Here is a 23,018-nt window from a genome sequence, read left to right as displayed (position 1 = left end):
CGACTCCAGGTGTGGATGTGGCAGCACCAGTCCGGGAGGAGGAGATGATGACATTTGGACAGCTGCTCTCTGAACATATTTCTAATCTGAAACAGAGATGGGAATGACCCCTTGCGAGGGCTCTGTAGGAGCCGCCCCTTAGGGATGCGAGGCCGCATCCCTGACGGCGGGAGCGTTTTCCCGCCCTCGGGGTTGGGCGCTCGCCCCTCGCAGAAGCAGCGATGTTTTCCCTTACACGAAGAGCTGTGTCACCCCTCGCTGTCAGGTGTGCTTCCCCTCACAGGAGGAACGATGTTTCCATCCACCGCTGTCGGCTGTTCTCCCCTCACTCGGAGCTCTCTTCGGGGTGCCGTGTCCGCCCCATCCGCACGTGAAGCGGCCGCTTACGCGCTAAGCTTGAGCCTCTCGCGCTCCCGTCCGGGCGCCGCTGGTTCGTGGAGCACCAGCGGCCGCCATAGCGACTCTTCCTTCGCTGCTGCCATGTCCGCCCCGGCCAAAGCCTCCGGCGCACTCAGATCCGTGGATTACGAAGTGTTCGGGCGGGTGCAAGGTAATGGCGGGCTGAGGGGGCTCCCGGGCGAGGGGTGCCGCGCTGAGGCGGTGGCACCACCGCGCGTGCGCGGGGTGGGAGCGGCCTGAGGGGAGGTGGGAGCCGCCGCCGCCGCGTTCGCAGCGGGACGGGAAAGTTTTTTGGTTGTGAGGTGTTTGTTTTTAAATTTTTAATAGTTGTAAATAGTCCCCCTCCCTAAGGCTCGGCTCCTCCTGCAGCACGGGCTGCTCTGTCCAAAGTAGTTCCCATTCCGCGCACTTGTGCTCCTGGCTTCTGTCAGCGCGGGTGTGTGGAAATGCCCCTCCCGTCCTTCCCATTCACACTGCGGCGTTTTCATTACCTTCTAAATACGTGAATGTATGAATACAATAGTCGTGTGACGAAGGGAAGGCTCAAACACAAGTCCTGTTCTGTAATATTAACGTCACTGAAATTTCCGTAGTAAAACACAACGGGTGACTTGTGTGCACATCATTGCTCTTTTTTATTAACTGAAATTCCTACAGGTGATATGCTTGCACAGGACTTTAATTGCTTTTTTCTTTTTTTTCTTTTTTTAGGTGTTTGTTTCAGGATGGTAAGGCAATGCTGGATTTGCTAGCTACTTTATGGTATAATATTTCCAGTGCTAAAAATAAGGCAGCAGGTCTATGGAGTGTAAACATATCCAGCCTTTGGTTGGATGGTTATGTACTCTGAGTAGACTTAAAATTGTTTTATATTAAAATGGATTTTTAGAAGCTTAATAATGTGTTGCTTGTGTAGATTGTGGTTTGGATTACTTGTGATGTAACAGCCACAAGAATGTTGTAACACCTTAATATTTTGAAAGGTTAAATATGAAACAAGGTGTTTTGAGTTCAATTTTTCAAATGGCAATTCAGTGCCTGTAATTCAGGAAGGTTAGTGTGGAAAAATGTGGGAAAAAATGTGCTGCAAATAAGCACTTTGTGGCTCATACCCTGAGCAAGGGACTCCACCAGCTCTGAAGTGCAGCAGGTGGTTTTGCATTTCACAGAAATCCACGAAACAAGAGGACATAATTCAAGTAAGAATAGTGTTTTTGTCTCAAAATAGTGCCCCATGCTTAATATTAAACTTGAGAGATTTTATGTAAAGTTTATATTGTGAAATAGTGCCAAGTGGAAATGAACAGAGGACTGCCGTAGAGTTTGCCTTGAATTTAGTTATTCTATCAAGATTAAAGGGTAAGTCCAAGCTTGCTGTCCCTTGTTTTGAGCTGACCTGAAGCAGCTCAGTGCCAGTCCTGAGCTGCTCTGCAGTACTGAGGAAAAGGTTTGCCGCTGCATTCCTGTGCTTTTGGGCAAATTAGTTTGGAAAAGCTGCTCATAATCACCTTGGAAAACGCTCTTCATAGTTAGCACTGCTTTTTCATTGGCTACATCACCCCAAAGCATGTTTTCTCTTTTGGAATGGGTCATACAGTCCTGAAGTTTGGCTCTTGATGTTTCTGAGTTTCATCACAACTGTGTGGCTGGGAAACCATAATTTTTAGATATTGCAGAAATATGCTTGTTTTTTTCTAGCTATTAGATTATGGTCTTCGCTGCTGTTTGTCAGTAGAAATGTTGCAGCTGGGGTAGGATTTAAAAGGTGGAAGTCTGGTGGAAAGGATTTGAAAGGGAACTGGGAAGTTTGTACTTGTAGCAGATTTAATGAGTTTAAAAACTGTGGTGATTGAAGGGTCAAATGAGCAGTGATAGAAGCTATGGAAAGGAATAAAGTAGGTACAAGGGAATGGTGTGGGATTAGTAGAGTCCTTTGTAATCAAAATCTTGTTCTTTTTGGAAAATGAGCTGTACCTGCTTCAACTCCAGAGCTGCCAGGAACATCTGAAAGTCTGAGGATGAGCATCACTCATGGATTTTTATTTTTTAAGTGTGGCTTTTACAGCTGGGCAAATGCAGGTGGGGGTTAAGTGTTCTGTCTGTGATGTCTGTGCTGGCACTGACTGTCCTCTTTCATTATTTCCCAAATCAGTACACAGAACAGGAAGCCAAAAAATTAGGAGTGGTTGGCTGGGTTAAGAATACCAGCCAAGGAACCGTGACAGGCCAAGTTCAGGGCCCAGAAGAGAAAGTGAATGAAATGTAAGTATTTCTGTGTTAGTTTTTTTTTTTTCCTTACTCTCATTAAAGTCATTCACAAAAGTGTTTTAATGCAAAGCGACAAGTAGATCCATATGTCAGTAATGTAACAGTGTCTTTATTCAGCTTTGGAGGTAAGGAGATGCATTCTTCAAGCTTTGAACAAGTCTTTAGACTTGAAAAATACTGTGTTTTCATTTCTAGTGTCACACAGTTTGTTAATGTATTTCCTTAATGTCCTCATTTCTTGTGAAATGAAAACAAAGTCTTTATTCATGTGACTAAAGATCTGGTTTTTAATTCATCAAAACTTTTCTTGTTAAAAAAACAGAAGAACTTCTTAAAATGCTTTCTCAGTCTGTGCTTAAAAAATATTTTAAAGGATACTTGGTTTAAATACTATGTTTTTTTCTGATTTAAAAAAACTCCTAATACATAAATACACATTTTAGCCAAGGCCCGCAGTCTCTACCATTTGGAAATGAGTTTTGAAGTATTTTGGTGTCTTTTAAAAAATGGGTAATAATTTTCATTATGAGATTGCCAGTTTCCAGGAGGTTAAAGCTATCACTGAGGAAATGATGCCTGGAAAAACACAAAGCTTGATTGAGTTACTTCCAACTATCATTTTTTGCAAGTGTGTACAGGGAGATTGTTGGGAACTTTAAAAAATCCTTCAGGGGTTTGTTCTCTCAACAAAGAATGAGTGAGGGCAGAACTTTCCTTTTCTAGATGGGAAATTAGCAGTGCACATTCTGCCAACACTTTCCCAAACAGGAATTGCTTCAAAACTGAACTTGGATGAAGACAAGTTGGCTTTATGCACACAAAAGTATTGCACATTCTAGTCAGGAGATTTAAATGATTTCCAGTCATTTTCCTTGGTTTTGTGCTTAACATGAGGTTGCTTATCTCAGGCTGCAAAACATGTACAAAGCCAGAGAATTGTCAGGCATTTTCTTGTATCAAATTTACACTTACTTTTTGTAGGAGTTTGTTAATATCCAGATCTCTTCCTGTTTTGTACATTTCTGTGTTGGTGCCACGTTTTTATTTAACTTGGAATGCGAAACTGACCACGTGAGAAACCAGGGTTTGTTTTCTCTTTATTGTCCTACTTTTTTGTTTAAAAACACAGATCCAGAAGAAATAAAAAGTTGGTTTTGGTTGTTGCTCCTTTATTTCATGTTGGAAATCAATGTGTTCCTCTGATGTGGGAATAATGTGGCAATGTGAAGTCAAAGTGTGGTTTTTGACCCATGGATTATTAAATTTGGGGTCCTGGAGTAAAATTCTGAAAAAGGAAACTGTCGGAGTCCAGAACATCCCTCTGGCTGCCTTGGCTGTCTCAAGACCCTAGCAGGGGGCTCGGGGACCTTGGCAAGAAGTCAGAAACCCCTGTGGCTTCGATTTTAGCCTGTGGGAGAGGCTGCCAACTCTATATGAGGAATTACAAGCCAAAAGGGTTCGAGTAGTGTAATAGGTTAATTGACACAGGGTGAAAAAGTAGAATTTTGGGATTTTTTAGAATGTAATTCAGGGGTACAAGTTGGAGGAATCTGGGCATGTCTTAGCCTTTTCTTCCTTCTTCTTGTCCTCCATGTCCTGCTGTGATGGTGACATTTTTCTGTTGGTTTAAGGTAGAGATTCACTGTTTAACATAGGTGGTGGGCATTGGTAAAAATATGTAAACATATAACACGTAATTTTGAGTATATAATGTGGGAGCTGCCCAAGATACGAGGCCAGACTCCTATGGCTTCTGTACTAGGCGGACCTCGGCAGGTCAGAGAGAAAATATTATAGATAAGGAGAAATAAACAGCCTTGAAAACTCGACTTCACATGTTCCAGACCTCTTCTTCAGCTGCTGGGCTAGGGGAACAAGCACTTTCACACTGTTGGGGTCTCACCAGCTGACCCTGACAGGAAACATCTTCCTTGTGCCCTCTGTGCTCTCCAATGTATGGAAAAGGCAGTGAGTTTATTTTTGTCATTAACTTGGTGAAGTTGCTTGTGTGTAAACTGCGCCTTTGAAAGACCTGTATTTTTCTCTACTGGTACTAGTGAATGATGGATCAAAATGGCTTTGAGGTTCTGAAAGGTTTTTTCAGCATTTTTTAATAATGCTATGAATTCATAATGCTGTGTTCTTAGATGTAAATGTTATTTAAAATGCTATTTTTAAAAACCAACAAAATGAGGATTACTTATGCTGTAGGAAAATTGATACAAACCAATAACCCTAAACATGTATTTGTATTCCAAATGTGATAAATCACCAGGAAAAAATTCCATTACCAACTGCCTATGCATGTCCTGGTTTGTGTTTTATCTTTTCAAGACTTAAAGGCGCTGTGATGACACTTGTTAAAAACTTGTATAGCTCCTGCATGGTCAAGGAAACCAAACACTCTGCAGAGGAAGAAGTGCATGAATCAATAGTCATATATTTCAAGAAAGCTTCCTGGTAATGTTTGTTACTCTGTGGGAATCTTTCCAGAACAGTTTGTGCAGTGTCATTTAGACCAGTATTTTCACACTTGCCCCAGCTTTTCAATTAAACATGAAGCACAGAACAGCTTAAAAATCACATGGTGATGGTAAGAAAATTTGTCAGTTGTTTTTGCTGGTTCTGGGTTTCTAATGTTAATGTACTTTAGGGGGAAGTAGTAAAGGTGTTTTGATCTGTCCTAAACAATATTTGTCTTTTTATGGTGCTTAATAGAATCAAGAACATGGACTAAAAGGAGTAGGGATGCCATTGTAAAGTACAGGTGTCCTACATGTAAATAGACAAAGCAATTAAGGGGGAGAAAGAGGAAGAAGGGATTGAGAGGACAGTAAAGAGAGGGAAAGTGTAAAAAATGTGGGAAAAAGCCCATGAGGCTCTCCAGTGTTGCCAGAAGCATGGAGTGATTAACAAAGGCTACCCTTGTTCTGGAGCAGGAATGCAGCAGACTTCTAACCCAATGGTTTTCCAGCAGCTCCCCATTTTCTGCCCCTTTATATTCTATTTTTGTATCACCAATTATATTGGGAGGCACAGCCACAATATATCCAGTGCATGCTCAACCTCAAGAAGCATTGGGTTTATATAATTTATTTTTTTGTGCAGGTTGCGAGGTAAGATATAACTTAGGAGGAACAAGAGGATGAGCAGACATCAAATGTAGTCATGCTGAGTTACTTTGGGAGATGCCATGCAAAATATTTTGCTCTGGAGCAAACAGGTGAGCAGGAGCTTCCTGCCTCTGCAGAAAGCCAGTGTTAAATTTTAAATAAGTGTGAACAGCTGGGGCCTGGGAAGTGCTGCATGTGCAGGAAGTCATATCCCTGATTGGACCATTCATTTAGTGTTGAACATGGGTATGAATTTCTTTGGAAGTGCTGTGAGACTGGTTCCTTGACACTCTGTGGTGCTAAGATCTTGAGCCCACTGAAAACTGGCAAAATATACCAACCTCCCCAAGCCTCAGATCGCACTGGGAATGCAGCTGAGCTGCAGGAAGCCCAAGGGATAGATGAGCACTTTTAGATATTATCCTTTCAATTTTGCATTCAGTTTGGTTTTAATGAAAGCCATCTAGGTTCTCAGGGATTAGGTGACTTTTATGTAAAGTATTTTAAGCAAATTCTTAAATTGAGAGCTCTTGGAGGATGTTTTAGAGGGTGTTTTTAAGAAGTCTTGAGAACCTTCTACCTGTCAGCTTGTTTTGGTATCCCTTGGTTTTTAACTCTAGATGGAGCTGTTAGTTCTGAAGATCCTCAACCATTCATGCTCTGTTTGCAGGGAATCTATTTTTAGACTGTTATGGTAGAATCCATCTTTTTTCTCACTGTATTTCATAGTCCTGTTCTCTTTGCTGCTTCTGCTCCGCACACATCACACCCCTTATCCTTAGATAATAAAAGCTCATTTTCAGAGAGTTTTACCTGTCAAGTCCCAAGAGAAGCAGAGTTGCACCATTTCTGTAACATACTAAGATTTTATGGTAGAGTGGAGGCTTTTTTTTGCCAGCCAAGATATGAACTGATGATTAAAAATGGGGTAGAGGAATGTAGTCCTGTGTTTTATTTAATTTTTTTCCAGGAATACTTGCACCACAGGATTTTTCATTATATTATCTTGTGCTATTTCTTCCACTTTCCCCATTAAATAAGGTTGGGGCGTGCATACTCATGGTGGTTGTTGCCAAAGCAACCAGCACTTGAAGGCTGGAAGTTGCTTTCCTGGGAGAATTTTTTTGGAACTTCGATGACAAATTGCTTAGTTATCCACTAAAAAGGTAAGATAAGAGTCTATAGAGTGCCAAATTCAGAATTTACCCCAAAATTCCAAGGCTTCAAATCAGGCTTGAAAATGTGAAATCTTAGGATATTTTTTAGGCACAAGCACAGTGAGTGTTCTTCTCGTCTCTAGAGAAAGGCAGAGTTCTAAATATAGATGGCTTATCTTGGAAATGGGTTTTAATTAGGGAACTAATACTAATTTAATTTGAATGTCATTTTTATTACCAATGTCAGTCAAGAAGAATTAAGATTTAACTGACACAAGACTTAAATTACTGTAGTGTATAAATGCATAGAAGAATCTAGATTTTTATCATGTAGAAGAGGAGAATGAAACTCTGAATTGTTATTATCATATTTGTCATTCTTTCAGTAATCAGGTGTAGCCAAGGTTCTGGTCTGTACCAAGTGACTTTGAATAAATACCTTTTTCCCCAATATAATTTTTAATTGGTTGCAGAGAATAGCCCTTAAATGAAACTAAATGCTACTAAAAATACCTGGGGGTAAAAAAAATCCAGATCTTAATACCCAATTGATGTTTACTTATAAAATGAACAGATTTCAGTAAATGTTTTGACATTTTTCTCCATTTTAAAAGTATTTTGCTCAAACTAGAAGTGTTGTTTAGGAGAATCCTTAACACTGATTTATATGCAGACTAGTCGGTGAGGCAGAGATGTGCCCCAGGAGGATGGCTGAAATACTCCTGGGATGTGCTGTTCTTGGGAGGCTGACAGTGACAGATTTTGGAGAAAGGGCAGACGGAAATGAAAATCACGTTTTTAAATATTTTTTAAACTTTGTTAAAATGCAAACCAGTGAGAGGTGTTAGATTTGGTCTCATTTATGATGGTAATGAAGAACAGTTTTTACATTAATCACTGCTGAAGGTGATTTACGGTGTTTCAGTGAATCAATAGCAAATGACAGGAAAATATGATGGGAATTTTATAATTCAGTGTAGCTCCAATAATAAGATTAGTTTTTTTATGTTTGATTATAATTTTTGTTTACAGGTAAGACTAATGTATACTGGAAAACTAAATTAGGCTATAACTTTTGTGGGTAATAAAATGGTAAATGTGATTCTTTTGCTTTTCATATTGAATGTTTGAGGTATTAATTTCTTCTCTATAATTATTTATTGCTTAAAATTGACAGTCTAAATTGTGAATTATTGTAGTTATTGGTCCTGTAAACGAAATGTACTGAACTGTTACTAATGACGGCCTGGGAGAAACAGGAGTAAACCTTGTTATTTGAGCTTTTTTAGTCGTATAAAATTAGATGAATGAACTAATTAATTTGTTGTAGCAACTGTATTCTCTTTAAAAGCCAAGAAATGGGTCAGGTAAGTCAGAACATGGAGCTTTTGGTTACTGAGAATAAAGTGAGTGAGCTGCTTAGCTGAAGGAGAGCTGCATGTGCTTCCAGCAGAAACCCAGAGGCCCAGTGGCTCATCTTGTGCAGTGTCCTAAGGGAATTCCCCTGTCCTCTGTCTCTCTGGAGCCCAGGAAAAGGCTGTGTGCCCCAGGGGCTGAGGGAAGAGATGTCCCTGTGCCCTGAATGTCAACCAGCCTACCAATGACAGCCAGAAATAGCAGTGGCCTCCTGGCATGGCTCCTCTGCTTTCCACTGTGCTGGATGTGCCTATTCCCTGCAATGGCTTACCACAAAAGCTTTTAGCCATGCTTGGGTCTTTCTGGATATAGAATAGTGCCAAAAAAAAAAAAAAAAAAAAAAAGTTTTCCACACCCTTGTTTCTTCTGCAGGAGTATGAAAATAGCTGCCTTGCATGACCTTGTAGATTATTTTTACAGTAGCTCTGTGGAATTGGAATTCTTTATTAAGTATCTGCTGAAGTGATTTTGTTTATAGAGCATTTACCAGATATTTCTGCATGTAAACAGGTCTGAATTTCTAGGATTTTGGCTCTACAATAAGCAGTGTTAGTGTTTGCATTGTCTTGGAAAGCTCAGAATGGGATGTTGGGCAAGATAGTTCACTTTTCTCCTGTCTCTGGTGGATGCTGCATTAATGCTCCCCACTCCTTTAGCAGTGTTAGGAACCAAGGTGGAGTTTCCTGTGGAATTCCAGACTTTTATTGGCTTTGCTGATGAAGAACAAGAACACTCAATCCCAACATCCCAGCTGCAACAATTAGAAGCAGGAAGGATTTCAAGGCTCTGTTGAATTGTACTGTAAACACAGACAAGTTGACCTGTTGTTTGAACACTCAATTTAGGCATTTTACTGTATAAGTAGGACTCATGTGCCTTTCTTCCACACTGGGAAGTCGGACTTCTTTTGGCTCAAAATTAATCTTAACCATAATAACTGTTCTATGAAGGATTGGTTGAGGTTTGTGGGAGACTGATTTCAAAATTAAATTTCTGATGTAATGCATGATTTTTACTGGGAGCTTTTTGTTCACTTGAGCATTTATACATTCTTTAATGCTGATATTTTTTATTATTTAGCCACATGTAATGCTTTTTTATTTCCAAAGTGAAGGTGTTCTGTTATTGCTGATGCTGTAGGATGTGGTGCATTTCAGTGCCATTCATTTGGCTTTTTGTGCTGAATAAAACGTATAATGTGTCTTTAGTGCTCTACCACAACACTTAGAGAGACATTAATGAGTAAAATTCAGCTTAAACTAGGATTTTTAATGGCTTTTGTTATTTTGTTTAGCAGGGTGGTTAACTGTGCACACAGTCAAAAATAGATCTTTGGCAACAAACTGGTAATTATCAATAAAAACATGTACTTAATGTCAGTTTCCTGGAAACCTATTCTGGATGTGATGCTTCAAACAAGTTCTGAAAATACAAACCAACTCATGTGACTCTTAAAGAACAACTTCAGAACTGCAATTTTTTTGCTTTCCTTTTGGTGTGCTGATATTTGAAAATTACTGAGCAGGGAACAAGACTGTTATGACCATTTTTCTTTCTGAAGAGTGTTATTCTGGATCTGGAGATTTGTGTTTGTAATCCACAGGACAAAGCAACATTAAACTAATATTAGACTTGCATAATGTGAGGATGAGAAGACCTCTGTGGAGATGCTGCTACTGTCCGCAAAAGGGGTGCCACAAGTGGGTAGATATTCAGGTGAAGCTGCTCCTGGTGGCAAGTGAGGAGGGAATGTTTCCAGGGGTATTAAATCTTGTGTGTAGTACAGCAGGAGCTCTCCCACACGAATGCCAAGGTGTACCCCAAATGGAAAACATTTGGCAGACTTAACCAAGAGCCCTGTGCTGAGGAGGTGGATGCAGTTCTGAATTTGCTGGTGTAATTATGCACAAATTGTGGGTCTTGCTGCTGCTGATTTTATCAACATTGTGATGGTGAAAAGCATCTTCCCTGAGATTTCAGCACTTCCTTAGCCAGATGAATATAGGACTGGAAGCAAAATCTCTTCCTTATGCCGTGTTAGCCAGAAAGGGAGAGGAAGCTACTTCCAGCTTTTATGGGGAAAGAGCTCTGAAGCCTGTTGATGTTTTGTTTTATTCCTTAATTACTGCTGTTCTGCTTTGGTTCATTAACAAGCTGTGTTCAGTTTATTTACCATGTTTTTATCAAAAATGAGTATGTTTCACACTCATGTACTTGAGATACACCATTTGCCAGCAGCAAAAAAAATCAAAATTACTTCTGATGCTGCTCTTCCCTCAGCCACTATTGGAGAATTGCAGCAGTAAAAAAAAAAAAAAAGTCTCTCTGGGTGATTTAAGTACATAACTCAATTTTACCTTGTTTTTTTTCCCCAGTTCCTCCCTCCCTCTACTCCGTAGTCTGACTCTCCACAGAAATACAGTGTTTATTTGTTTAAGATTGTGCCCTGAGATTTTTCCCTTGAACTGTGCTGGATGTCATCAGCTATCCTGCAGAGTTAATATTAGTTTTGGTGTCTTTGTCTTTATGTGGCCCGTCTGAAGGGGGATCCTGGAGTCTCTCTAGAAAGAGTCACTTGGAGAAGTCCCTGGTCTGTCAGCCTTTTGCTCTCCAGCTGATTTACTGTAGTCACTCTGTGACTGGATGAGAAGCTTTCTTTTCAAAGCTGGTTTTCTTGGAGATGTTTTTTCCCTAGCTGGGGTGAAACAGCTGACTGGGCTCATCTATAATGAATGCTCTGTTGTGTACCTTCAGTGCTTTCCACTGGTGTTCACATTTATGCTCTGGGCTCTTCCTGCTGCTAAAGGAACAAAGGAAATCAGGCTGCCAAGTGTTCAGAACTTCATGGGGGGCGGGGTGGGGGGAAGGCAGAGTTTTTAACTTTAGGAAAAAAAATCAAGCATTAAATTTAATTAATGCCTGATTTAAAACTGGGCAGCTGATACTCAGTTTGAGCAGTTTCCTTGAACACCCAGTGGACATTCTGGTGGGAGAGGATCCTGGGCAAAGAGTTTTCCTTCCCGTTTTTACTCTAGAGCTGTAGAATTTTAATACGTGCTGGAAAACAAACCCATTTGGAGCAAAATCCCAATCCATTCCTGTTTGCAGATCTCCTAGCAGTTGTTTAATGATGTTTCATTCATTATACATCTGAGCTGGTTTGGAGTACCATAGAGGAGCTCACCTGAAACCATCACACTCTATCAGTGCTGATCCTGAGCCTCTCTCCCTTCTCACTGTATAATAAAAACCCTTCATTGAAATCAGATTTTAATGTCAATGCTAGGAACTTTTCAGGCAGCACAATTCTACCCCCCTGTTGGTCTGCATAGGGTTAAAATAATCTTTAATTTTAGATGGTTGGTGATTTGCAGGGTAAATTTCAAGAGATTAGGAGAATGCTTGGCTGAGTATTCTAGGAGGGTTGGAAGAAAGCAGCTGCCTGCAGCCAGTTTCATATCTCCCTGACCTGCCCTGCTTTTCCAGGCTGTGGATCCAGGAGCTGGAGCCTGGAAATTGAGGTCTTCCTTGGCAGTCAGAGGGCTGCAGGGCTCCTTTGTTGGAGTGGAGATTCCCAGCAAACTGCAAATTCAGTTCCTTTTGGAGGTGAATCTGTTCAACCTACAGCAAATCAGTTTTCCAGGGAGTAACACCTGTAACCTGTCTCTGGTTGGGAGTACACGCAGAGATGGAATTTTGCTGCTGCTGCAGATTTCTGTTGCCTGTGCTACTCCCTGCTTTGCTGGAAAAATGCTTGAGCCGTGTCACTCCACCTCGGGGATGGGAAAACACCTTTGCTGTTCATCACAGACATCACTCCTTGTGTCCACCTGTGTTTTAAAAAGCCTTGGCTGGGATGTGATCAAGATCTAATGGATTTCTGTGTTTTCCAGATTTGTCTTGTCCAGCTCACACAACACTTGAGCAGTTTTGTGTCAAGTTCAGCTGTCAGGACCTGCTGTTACCCAGCCTGGGGTGGTTGATCATCTTACTGCAGTCTGTGATGTCCTAAATGCCAAATCAGCAGCAGTGCAGTGCAACTTTAAATACCAGAGTTCATATTTGCTTTTTGGTATTTTAGTGAAGCTGAAATTGAGAGCTATGAAGGGACTACCTAAATTTGGAATGAGGGCTTAGACAATATTTGGTAAACACTTTTTAAAAAAATTCCTAGTGCAAATGTGAATTAAAATTGAAGATAATTTTGGTGAGTAGTTACACATGGATTATTCCCATGCTGGACATGGAGGAATGAGGGCACAGACCAGAGTCAGTACAGTCTCTTATGGCAAATTTGTGATGGAGCTGAGAGGCAGTGTGGGAGTGTTGATACCCAGTCCTATGCTAATCCTTGGAACAGAGTTTGTTCCTGTAAATTGTTGGGGCTCTGTGCATTGGTTAACTAATGTCAGTGAATCACTGTCCAGAATTTCAGGGTGTGTTATGTGCTTGTTTAATTTTCAGTAACTGCTTTTGGACTGCTGCAAGCCCTACAGCTGTATTATTGTATCAGTTGATTCTTCTGGCCCAGATGGAACTGTTGCTTTCTGCCAGGTCCAGAAGAAATCCATATTTCTAATCTCAAAATGTTCAGTGAAAAAAAAACTGATAGGCTGGAGTCAGTCAGGACCTTGTTCTGCTTTATCAACATGAAATTCTTACTATCAAGAAACAGATAGTAAAATAAAGGAATAGAGCCAGAGAATGAGAATGTGCTATAGGTTTCCATTTGTAAATTAGTACTGAGGGGAGCTAATTGGCTCAGTTGCACAGAAATTATGATGCTGACTCTGGATTCAAGTTGTTCCCTGTTCCCTTCACCACTCTGCTCTTTGCTCTTCTGGTCCTGTAGTTTAAAACAAAACAAAACTGTTCAACTTTCCTTGTTAGTAGCTATAAAATTCCAGCATGCCCTTTGTAGTTCTCACACACCAGAAGTGAAGCAATTGTTACATGCCAGCTGGCTTTTTTTGTTGTTGTTGTTGTTGTTGTTGTTAAATGCTAGCATTAATAATAATTAATTGGATAATTACATAGAAATTTTTGTTCTGGCTCATGTCCATATGGATAGTATAGGCAGAAAATGCAGTGTGGAGTGGAACATACAAGCAATTAATCAGTTTCAGTGAGTACTTGTAAACAAGGTCAGCTCAGCAGGCATCCAGGAAATATCTTCTGAAATGTGATGCTGTCTTCATTATCCTTTTAGAGGTGTAGGACCAGAAGAGCAACAGGATTTCTCTGCCATGCGCTCTGACTACACACAGCAAATTTTGAAGGGCTGGTAGACCCTGAGATGGACATTAAAAAACCCCAGACCTGCTGTATTTTATTAGAACTGTGTATTATTCTCATTTGAAAGCTGCTGTTTTGCCCGAGTTTAGTCACAGTTATGCAGACTAACAAAAACTTATTCAACTTGGTATCTGGTATAATATTTTAGCTAATATCAAATGGGATATTTCTGGTTTGGAATAATAGGAGCGTGTGGAAGGCTGACAACATAGGTATTTACTGATTCACGTGTTGTGAGAAATGCTAAATATTTTGCTTGGTGTTGTTAAATAGAATTTAAAATCATCTTGAGTTTTGTAGTTGTCAGACATGCAAGCCATGCCTGCTGGAGACCTGGGAATTGCCAAGTCTGGAGCACATGGGGCTCAGGCATGAAGCCGTGTGGTGGTGGCAGAGGTGCCTGGGACTAAAAATGTCCCCTGGCCATGTGGGATTGATGTGGGAGGGGATGCTGGAGCTCTGGGATGGTGCTGGGACCTGTGCTAAAAAATCCTTCCTGCTGGAGACCTGCCCAATGCCTTTGCCCTGAGGAAACCACTCTGTGTTATTAGCTCTCCCCTTCCTAATTATCTTCCCAAATGGAGGTAAAAAATGAACTTAATGGCTTTAGCTGGAGTCCTGCAAGGAAATTTGTCTTCTCCCAAGGGGATCAAGTCACTGAGAATGTGACTCCTATAGAAAGGCCTAAAAGTGGTCTGTGTTACCATGGGGTTTGAAAACAGAACTTCCTGAAATTCTCTACATGTTTTTCCAGCTGATGTGGCTTTCCAGAAGGATGACCTTCACCTTGAGATGGATGGCTGAGTGCAGAGTCCAGGTACCTTCAGTGGGATTGTGCCTGTGCATATCTCCCTGACTTGTTATGGGAAACACTTCCCTCACTCCTCTGGCCTATTTAAGTCACAGTGTGTGCTTTGAGATGTGGGGGACTGGCCAGAAGTAGAATATTCTTTGTTCTGGGCCAGATGATCTGTGCTGCCTATCCCAGTGATTCCAGTGAATAACAGGAATGGATGTGCCAGAGCACTGAAGGCAGGGACTGTGCCTGCCTTGGGTTCTTGGGTTATATGGGGTACTGTCCAAGGCAGCCAAGTGTTTGTTTGCAGGGTGGTTTGCCTGGCAGGCAGCTGTTTATTGTGGCTGTTGTTAGAGAGGACCTCAGAGGACGAAGTGGGAAAGGACAGAGAGTCTGTAGTCAATGATGTGTTGATGCCAATGAAGTTATACCTGGTATGCAGCAAGTGTTAATTTTGAACAGCTGTCTTTAGGTAGGAATAAGTTCTCTGATCCACGCTCTCAAATTAAAGAATGGGCATGTTGTGCTGGTCATGCGATTGGGCAAACCCTTCAGTGGAAGCTGGTGTGGAAAGGGACACAGGTGCCAGAGGCTGCCCAAGGGTGGAACACACAGTCCATTTCCAGGGAGTGTTGATGCCACTTGTTTGGAGCTCTGTGGTTGGTAACCCTGTTCTCAGCCTGCCTCCCTGCTCTTAGTGGATCAGCAGGGAACGTGCTAGTGGCTTTTGGAATTCATCTCAAGGTCACATCTAAATACAGGAGAACAAAAGGGAAGGACTGTGATATATTTCCCCCTAGTCTAGGCAAGAGCAGAGTATCCTCTGTATGGCTTTTATACAGCGATCCTGGGATTTGCTGAAGAGCAATGAATTAGGAAAAGTACTCTAAATGCTGGATAAAAGAAAATATTACTTCTGGTTCAGTAACCAGCTCAAAAAGCAGAGAATAAGATGGGAAGGACAACCAGGTACCTCCATTTTTGTTGGTGATTCTGTCCCTCTGCAAGAGAGGGAAGAGCAGCTGTTTTGACACTAGCAGACACTGAAATCCGGGAGCACTTTTGTGGCTGGCTCCATTCCAGCTTGACAGGAAGCAAGATCCTCTGGAGGCAATTTAAGTTGAATTTTTGGTTATTTTATACCACTGTAATGTGGCAGAGTGACTGGAAGACAAAGAAATTCTGTCTTTATGACATTTAAGCTGTCTAGTGATGAATAAAAAGTAGAGCCTCGGGAAGTGGGTTTTCAAATCATATGGGTCTTGATGAAAAGATTTTTTTAAGAAAGGTTAAAAATTAAATTCCTCTTGGAGAAAGGTTTATAACTTAAGAAATTATGCCAAGAGGGCTGTTGTTCTAGCAAATAACTTCTGGTGTTTTAGTTGCTGAATAAAAAAAAAGTCTAGAAAGGGAGATTAGTTTTAGCTAATTATGGGGAATTTAGTGGTTTTTAAATCTGTTTTCAGGTGCACTGATAATATTTAATTCACTAATGACTCAGTGATAGCATCTTGATTGACTGCATTGCTAATTAAACATTTGTGACAATACTTGATGTTTTTTGCTCAAGGCCCAAGGCCTCGGTACAAAACTACTCTATAGGAATTGAAATTCTGTTTTAAATAAAGGTTTGTAGCCTTCCATATTGCATTGTTGAGATAATGCCGAAACCCAAAGGCAGGAAAACATCTCAGTTTTGGTGTAATGATCTCAGATTTCAGCTGGTCTCATGATATTTTGGCAGTTGATTAATAAATCTGAACATGAGGGATTATTACTAATCCTTAGTGAAAAGGAGATAGTAAGAGTATTATGAATAATTTCCAGGTATTTCTTACTCTGTTCAGGTTCATTGCACACTTTGCTGCTTTGGTGTCTAGTTCTCCTAATTAAAAAAATGTTTAAAAAACCCCAATTATGTTCAAGTAAGGCTATGATATATTTAAGTTTTACCTTTTTTTATCAGACCCAGTGTGATGCAGTGTGATGACAAATGAGAAAAAGCAGATCCTGAATCAGTGATGGATCATTTCCTGCAGTCTGTCTTTGGACTGTGGAGGTTTTGTATCTTAGCAGATAGGGATGTAAAATGTAATTCAGACACTCAAGGAAAACAGAACAAGGGTTTTGTTCCAAAACCATGTAACTTGCCCTTATTTTCAGTGTATTTCTGCAGTAGTTACTTGGGGGTAGTCACAGAGCTCTGTTGTACAATTCTCCAGTTAATTTCATGTTGTTAGGTTTCAAGCCCAAAACAAAAAACTGACAACATTTGGATTTTTTTCCTTGGGTTCTACCTGTTTGCAGTTTCTGAACATCCTTAGCTTGAGGAGCAAAACTGGATGCATTTGAGATTGGTGGGGTCTTTGGGACTGAGCAAATTCTCCTTAGCTTTCCCTTCGGAATACTGTTGGGTTTAAGAGGTGCCAGGGAACCATTTTCCAGCTGACCTGGCGTGTACAGTGTTGTTACTGTCAGGAAAGTTTAGTTCAGAGTGGAGCTCACTCCTGTGCCCTTGCAAAAATGGCCCTGGAAGCAGCCCTTGTTTCATTTTTCCAGCTGTATTTGCCATTTCCAGAGCTTATCCCAAAGTCATGGCTCACCTCTGACTCATCGTGCAGAGGTTCCCTGGAGTCCTTAATTTTCCTGAGTCAAAAGAACCTTTGGGTCATATCTACAACAGCACAAACTGTCAGTTGTGTAATGATTAACACATTGGGTCAGTGGCAAACTGAGGAATTGCATTTACTTTTTTTTTTTTTTTTTTTTTAAATATCACCTTCACCATAACTCAGGGCAATAGGCTATCAGGACACAATGAGTAATTTGGTTTGAGACAGAGATGTCCTAATATTATTATGGAAAATGAGTTATGAATGAGTGAGGAATTGTTTGGATGCTTGTCTCTCAGCTTTTAATCTACTATTTTTTAGATATTTCTTTTGTGAAATTATTACAGGCAGGAACCTGAAAAGAGGGCTGAAACAGCCAGGAAAACATGGTGAGGTCCAAAATCTCTGCCAATGCCACCAGTACTGGACAGAGTAAAAAGGTGACAAACTCTTGAAATTTCTTTGAAATGTATTCCTCTGAAAGGAATGAAAACATCTTTGCCCAAAGATAGTTAATAAGTGAAATTCTAGGATCATGATGCTGATACAAGGGGTCAGTCTTCAGTGGAATGACTTTGAAAAGCCTTTTATTTATCTTTTCTACAACATATACACTTTCTTTCCCTATTCATTGTGTTAAAGAACACAGTTGATTAGAGACTACTTACACCTCTCCTCATCAGACTCTGGGCCTGCAATGCAGGAATGGGAGTATCCAAGATATCTTTCAGTCATAAATTCTAAAATTAAACCACGCAAACGTTCTGCCTTTGTCTCTAGCTATTCACTTCACCTTATCCAGAGGTGGAAAAAGCTTCTTCTTGACCAACTGGCCTGTGTTCCTCTTCCTCGTTCTCCCTGACACACTTAATTTGATTTTTCTCATTTGCTGTTCTGATTCACTGCTGACATCTCATTTCTCCTCTGCTGGAAGCTATATTTCCTCAGTCACTGGTACAGTGTTTTTGGCTCTGTGTAGCTATAAAAAAAAAGGTGGTTGTATTTGGAGGATTTGATTATTTTGTCATTTTAAAAAAGATATTTTAAATTAATCCTTGTTCACGTGGCTTTGTAGTTCAGTGTTTTTACACTAGATGTCAATCTACTTGCATATGTGGAAGTTACCATGTTGTGCCTTCTAGATATTTCTCTCAGCAACTCCCCTACAAAAATGCTGCTTTCCATCTACTTTGCAGGGGAATCAATGCCAGGAGAAAAGGAATGAGTTGAAATATTGATTTTCTTTTGGTAGCTGATGTTGAACAGGACTTTAGCAAATAAGACAGCAGTTTTGGGGTTGTCAAGTGTAATTAAAATCACTTATTTCAGTAAAGCTGGTTGACAGCTTTAATGGGAAATGAAATTTCAGCCAATGTACAGAAACTTGATCCAGGTCTTATTTCTTAATCTTTCCCCCTCTTTTCAAACACCATTCAGGGTTTGATTGAAATGAGATCTCTGAATTTAAAAAAGCATTTCCCACCTTGCCATTGCAGACCCAGTGCTCCAATGAATTGTTTAGGAATAAATGGACCTAATTCCTGCTAGGAATGCAGAATTTAGTGAATGATGTGGAAGTTTCTTGTCACAGAGCAACTAATAATTGTTATTAGCTGCTGTTTAATATATAACTCCTCATTAAATTAACCTCTTCCCTTGTGTTACCGCTTCAGTTCTGTGATCTTTTCTGCTTCTTCTGAGAGGCCCCAGAGTATAGAAGCTATTTTTTTCCTAGTCAAGCAGTGTTTAAAACTTGTTTTAATTTGTATTTGTGAAAGATGAACCAAGATGATGTCTTATGTTATGCTGTAATCCTATATTTATTAATTTTTATTTTTTGGATTGCATATAAGTGCCTTATTAATACAGTTTTCCAGGATTTTCTTTAATAGACTAAAAATTCTATTTCTGGTTCATCATTGAAGAACCAAACTGGCTGGAACTTCTAGTCATTTGGAGAATTATATTATTTAGAAATCAGTTTAAAAAGGGAAGGAATATATTCAACACAGCAGTAAAAGAGAAGCCAGACAGAGCATCATGGCTTGTTAAAATAAATTTATATAAGAATTTTAAATATGCAGAGACTTGAGGAGTTTGTTCTTCTTCATCATGAAGTTGATTTCTGATGAAGAGTGAGACAGGTCTGAATTTCTTTGACCCAACTTTAAATTTTTAATTATTGTGAGGTTTTTTTATTCTAAAATATTAAAAGGCTTTTTGGTGCCCAGTCCCACTTGGTAGCTCAAAATGCTTTTGAACTTCTGGAAAATATAAATTTCTAATTTAGGATTTTTGAAGAGTTTACTGAAGTCCTGGGTTTTTGACTGGAGGTTCCTGAACAGTGTATGGGAGAAGGTGACCTTCACAATTATGCATAATTTATTTTGTGTTGTTTCATAGGGCTGAATATCAGCTCAAGAGACATAAATTTGTGTGAAACAGCTGCTAAAATGGTGAATGTATATAAAGTAATAATTAATGAAGAATAATTTGCTTTACCAAAAATCCTTTTGATGTAGCTGGGATGATTTGTATTCTCTAGCCTGCAACAGTTTCTTTGTCTGAAAGAATTTTGCCATAAGGGAACTGTTTTGCATTCCTTAGCAAACACAATCTCTCCCAGGATTCATTGAAATGCCTTGAAGAACTGTAAGTAATAAGTAATTGCTTTATACCTGGAATTTTCTTTGAAACTGTATTTTTTAAAAAAACATATCAGAAAAGGCTGTAGTTTGAATGTTGCATAGTAACATCATGGAACAGATTTAGGTCCTCTTTATCACATTTTACTTAAAAATCCCCAGCTTTGAGCTCTGTTGCTTTGGAGCAGCCTACAAAGTGATTTTTATAGAAGCACAGGAGTGGAAAGTGTACCCTGTTCTTTGATTCTCTTCCATGTGTGAGGATGGGGATCAAAAGGAAAGCTTGGTCCTTGTCACCTGTCACTTGGTGTCCCCTCACACATTGGAGCTGTACTGCCTCTCCTACAGACTCAGCAACCAAGGAACCTCCTCAGGAGGTTTGGAGTGCTGCCCTCATTCTCCATAGACTTCTCCTGCCAACCTGCTGGATATCAGCTCTGTGGAGAAGGTCCTGGGGATCCTACTGGACACCAAGGTATCCCTGACCAGCAGTGCTGTGGGGGCCAGGAAGGCTGATGGGACCTGGAATGCATTGGAAGAGCATTCCCAAAAGGTCAGGGAGGGAATCCTGCCCCTCTGCCCATCCCTGGGAGGCACATCTGGAGTGCTGTGTCCAGTTCTGGGATCATCAGGACAGGAGGCACAGGGAGCTCCTGGAGCAGGGCCAGCAATGGCTGCAGAGATAAAGGGGCTGGAGCATCTCTGTGCCCTGGAAAGGCTGAGGGAGCTGGGACTGTTCAGCCTCCAGAGGGGCCCTCAGCCCAGGTGTCCCTGTCTGCAGGGACCAGGCTCTGTTCCAGGGGGGCCAGCCATGGCACGATGAACAGGCAGGAACTGATTCCACCTGGACAAGAGGAAGAACTTCCTGGAACAGTTTGTCCAGAGAGGCTGTGAAGTTTCCCTCTCTGGAGATGTTCCAGAACCAGCTGGATACAATCCTGTGCTGTGTGCTCTGGGATGGTTGGACTGAGGCACTGTGGTCCCTTTTCACCTGACCAATCCTGGGATTCTGCTTCTGCCTATGTTGATGCATGTTGTGGCTGTTTTGAGCATAAAACCAGCGGATGTAGAGCTCAGGTGTTGTGGAGAGCTGTTGCTCTGCTTTGATTTCTGCAGATTTAGGCACATGTCTTGTTTATACTTACTCTTTGCCACATTTCACTCTGCTCTAAACAGTTTTGTAGGTTTCATCTGTCCTTTTTGCTGAGTTCCTAAGTGATCATTGTGCCAAGCAGCAGAGTGCTGGGAACATACAGCTGTCACTTAAGGTGTGCAATGGACTCCAGATATGGCAAGGTAGCCTTGATTTGTAAAGGTGGTGAAGAGAGACAAAAAGGTTTATCCACACAGAACTGAATGAGAAAGCTCCTCCTTACTCTGAATTAAGTGCTCTCTGCACCCTCTTTAGTGTTTCTGCTTGGCTCTGGTGTTCAGCCAGGTTTCCATCAGAGTTGTGTGGCTGCTCTGTTTAATTGTGACAGCTTTGAGCTGCTTATGGTTCATGTTAAAGCTTCAGCCACACAACCATTTTTGTCCCATGTGCTTGTGGTAAATGTAATTGTGTTAAAATTATACATGCAGATAAAGGCCTGAATTGTTTATGCATGATTTTCTGTTCTGGTAATCGATTGTCCTTAGGGTTCTCCCTGTTTATTTTCTAATTAGTCTTGTAAGGGTTGTAAATGTGTTCAGGTGGAATAAAGAGGTTTTATTTTCTGCCCCGTTGCTTCAGGGTTTGGTCAGTTGCTGTTTTCTGGTCACACCAGCCGTGTATCATTTGTGTACCTGGGAACAATGTATGTTGTTTCCTAATAAAATCAGTGGTTTGTGTTTTGTGAAAGGTAGGGAATTGTCATCCTGTTACCAGTTCTTGGGAGCCATCCAGCATTTTGGATCTGTGAGTGCTGTGGGATTTGGAGAGAATCTGCTCCAGCAATTCAGAGCTCTCATTCTCTATCTCTAAATACAGGGAGAGGAGTCAAAGTTTCATTTAACCAGCATCTACAACTTGATTAGCTGGGCAGGTTTTTCTCTCTGTGTTTTTATCCTTTTGCTGCTGCTGCAGGAGCAAGGCAAAGCAGGAGATATTAATATTTAATGAAAATTTCTGGATCTCAACCATAATCGTATTACTTTTTAGCTGGAGGTGTTGCTTCTTGAAGTTCCTGCTGGATTTCTTTGTCTGAGAAGTTCAGCCCAGATTTCTCAAGCTGGTAGACTTTATCCTTGAGTTAGTTATATTACCAGTTGTTTGGGTGTATTTGTAGGGGATCAGACACTTGGCTTAAAAATATTTATAAATTTATATACAAAATAGAAAATTATTGTAGTGGTTAGGTTTCCTAGATGGTCACTGAGCTGCTTCTTAACATACACCTTGAAGATGAAGGACTCTTAAGAACTGGACCCATCAATACTTAGGAATTTTGGAGCTTTGTCTTCCAGTATTGGGAAAGGTAAGTCATTAAAAGTGTCCAACAGTTAAAAATGGGGTGAAAATAATGATTTAAAGCTAAAATATGGAGTTTTATCTGTTTGAGAGGGTTAAAAATTGAGGAAATGCCATAGTATTTTTCTACATACTGGATCAATATATGGATAAATGAGCAAAATTGCATAAAGAGAAGGTTGTTGCTATCATGAAATCAAAGGAGAATGAAAGAACAGAAGGATTTACATCACAATAGTAGATTATCTGTCAATATTTGAATCCTGAACTTGTTTCCATTGTTTCAATAAACAAATAAATATGTAGGCAGGCCTGTGATGTCATGTACTAATTTTAAAGCCAAAACAGATGTTTTAATTAAATAAAAATCCTTTTTGCTGCTTTATATTATGGGGGAAAGTTGTTCTCTGGTAGAGATGAATTTCTTTACTTGCAGGCACTTTCCTAATAACCCTTGTACTGTTTGTCCTGTAGCAAAGGAGCTGGAGAGCCAAGTTCCATGTGGGAATTATGAACTTGTAATGCAAGGTTCTGGTTTTATTTGGTCCCTACAGTCCACACACAGAATTTCATACAAAGGCAGGAAAGTGGTTGATGTAATTTGAATTATTTATTTAATAATTTGTCAAGTTCTGTGACCAAATGCCCTTGATTGCAGAGAAAATTGATGCAGCAGCTCTGAATTAGGTTGTTTATGGCATTATGTGTTTAATGCTTGGAATCAGCATTACAGGTGTTCACTGGCTAATGAATTCCTAGAAGTCCTTGTTGACTGGGTTCTGACATCTGTTGACTTCTTAGTGCCAGGATTTCCAGTCTCTTCGAGGAATTTGGTTTGCCTAAATAATTGAGTGTGTCTGTTCAAGAG

The 23,018-nt window shown here is 40.4% G+C and overlaps 1 protein-coding gene across 15 annotated transcripts in view; it reads left to right on the top strand.

Annotated features, from left to right (window-relative positions):
* The first annotated feature begins 255 nt into the window (after positions 1-255).
* Positions 256-23,018, top strand: part of ACYP2 (acylphosphatase 2) — a 33,644-nt gene continuing 10,881 nt past the window's right edge. For 3 of the 15 annotated variants that reach the window (XR_008429822.1, XR_008429821.1, XR_008429824.1), the window contains exons 1-5: positions 256-550; positions 1,111-1,127; positions 2,552-2,661; positions 5,002-5,127; positions 5,776-5,890. Coding sequence is in view for 5 of the 15 variants with exons in the window: in XM_053937687.1 (XP_053793662.1) it covers positions 292-550; positions 1,111-1,127; positions 2,552-2,661; positions 9,010-9,070 (447 nt within the window). In the remaining 10 variants the exon portion in view is untranslated. Of the gene's footprint in view, positions 551-1,110; positions 1,128-2,551; positions 2,662-5,001; positions 5,128-5,775; positions 5,891-6,821; positions 6,947-9,009; positions 9,619-14,402; positions 14,466-23,018 lie in introns of those variants that run through there. The other 12 variants (XR_008429820.1, XR_008429817.1, XR_008429826.1 and 9 more) reach the window with 10 other exon arrangements.

Source organism: Vidua chalybeata, chromosome 3 (assembly GCF_026979565.1).
Source record: "Vidua chalybeata isolate OUT-0048 chromosome 3, bVidCha1 merged haplotype, whole genome shotgun sequence".
NCBI classification, from domain to species: Eukaryota; Metazoa; Chordata; class Aves; order Passeriformes; family Viduidae; genus Vidua; species Vidua chalybeata.
The sequence above is the reverse complement of the archived record's forward strand: the minus strand, read 5'-3'. Positions and strand labels throughout refer to the sequence as shown.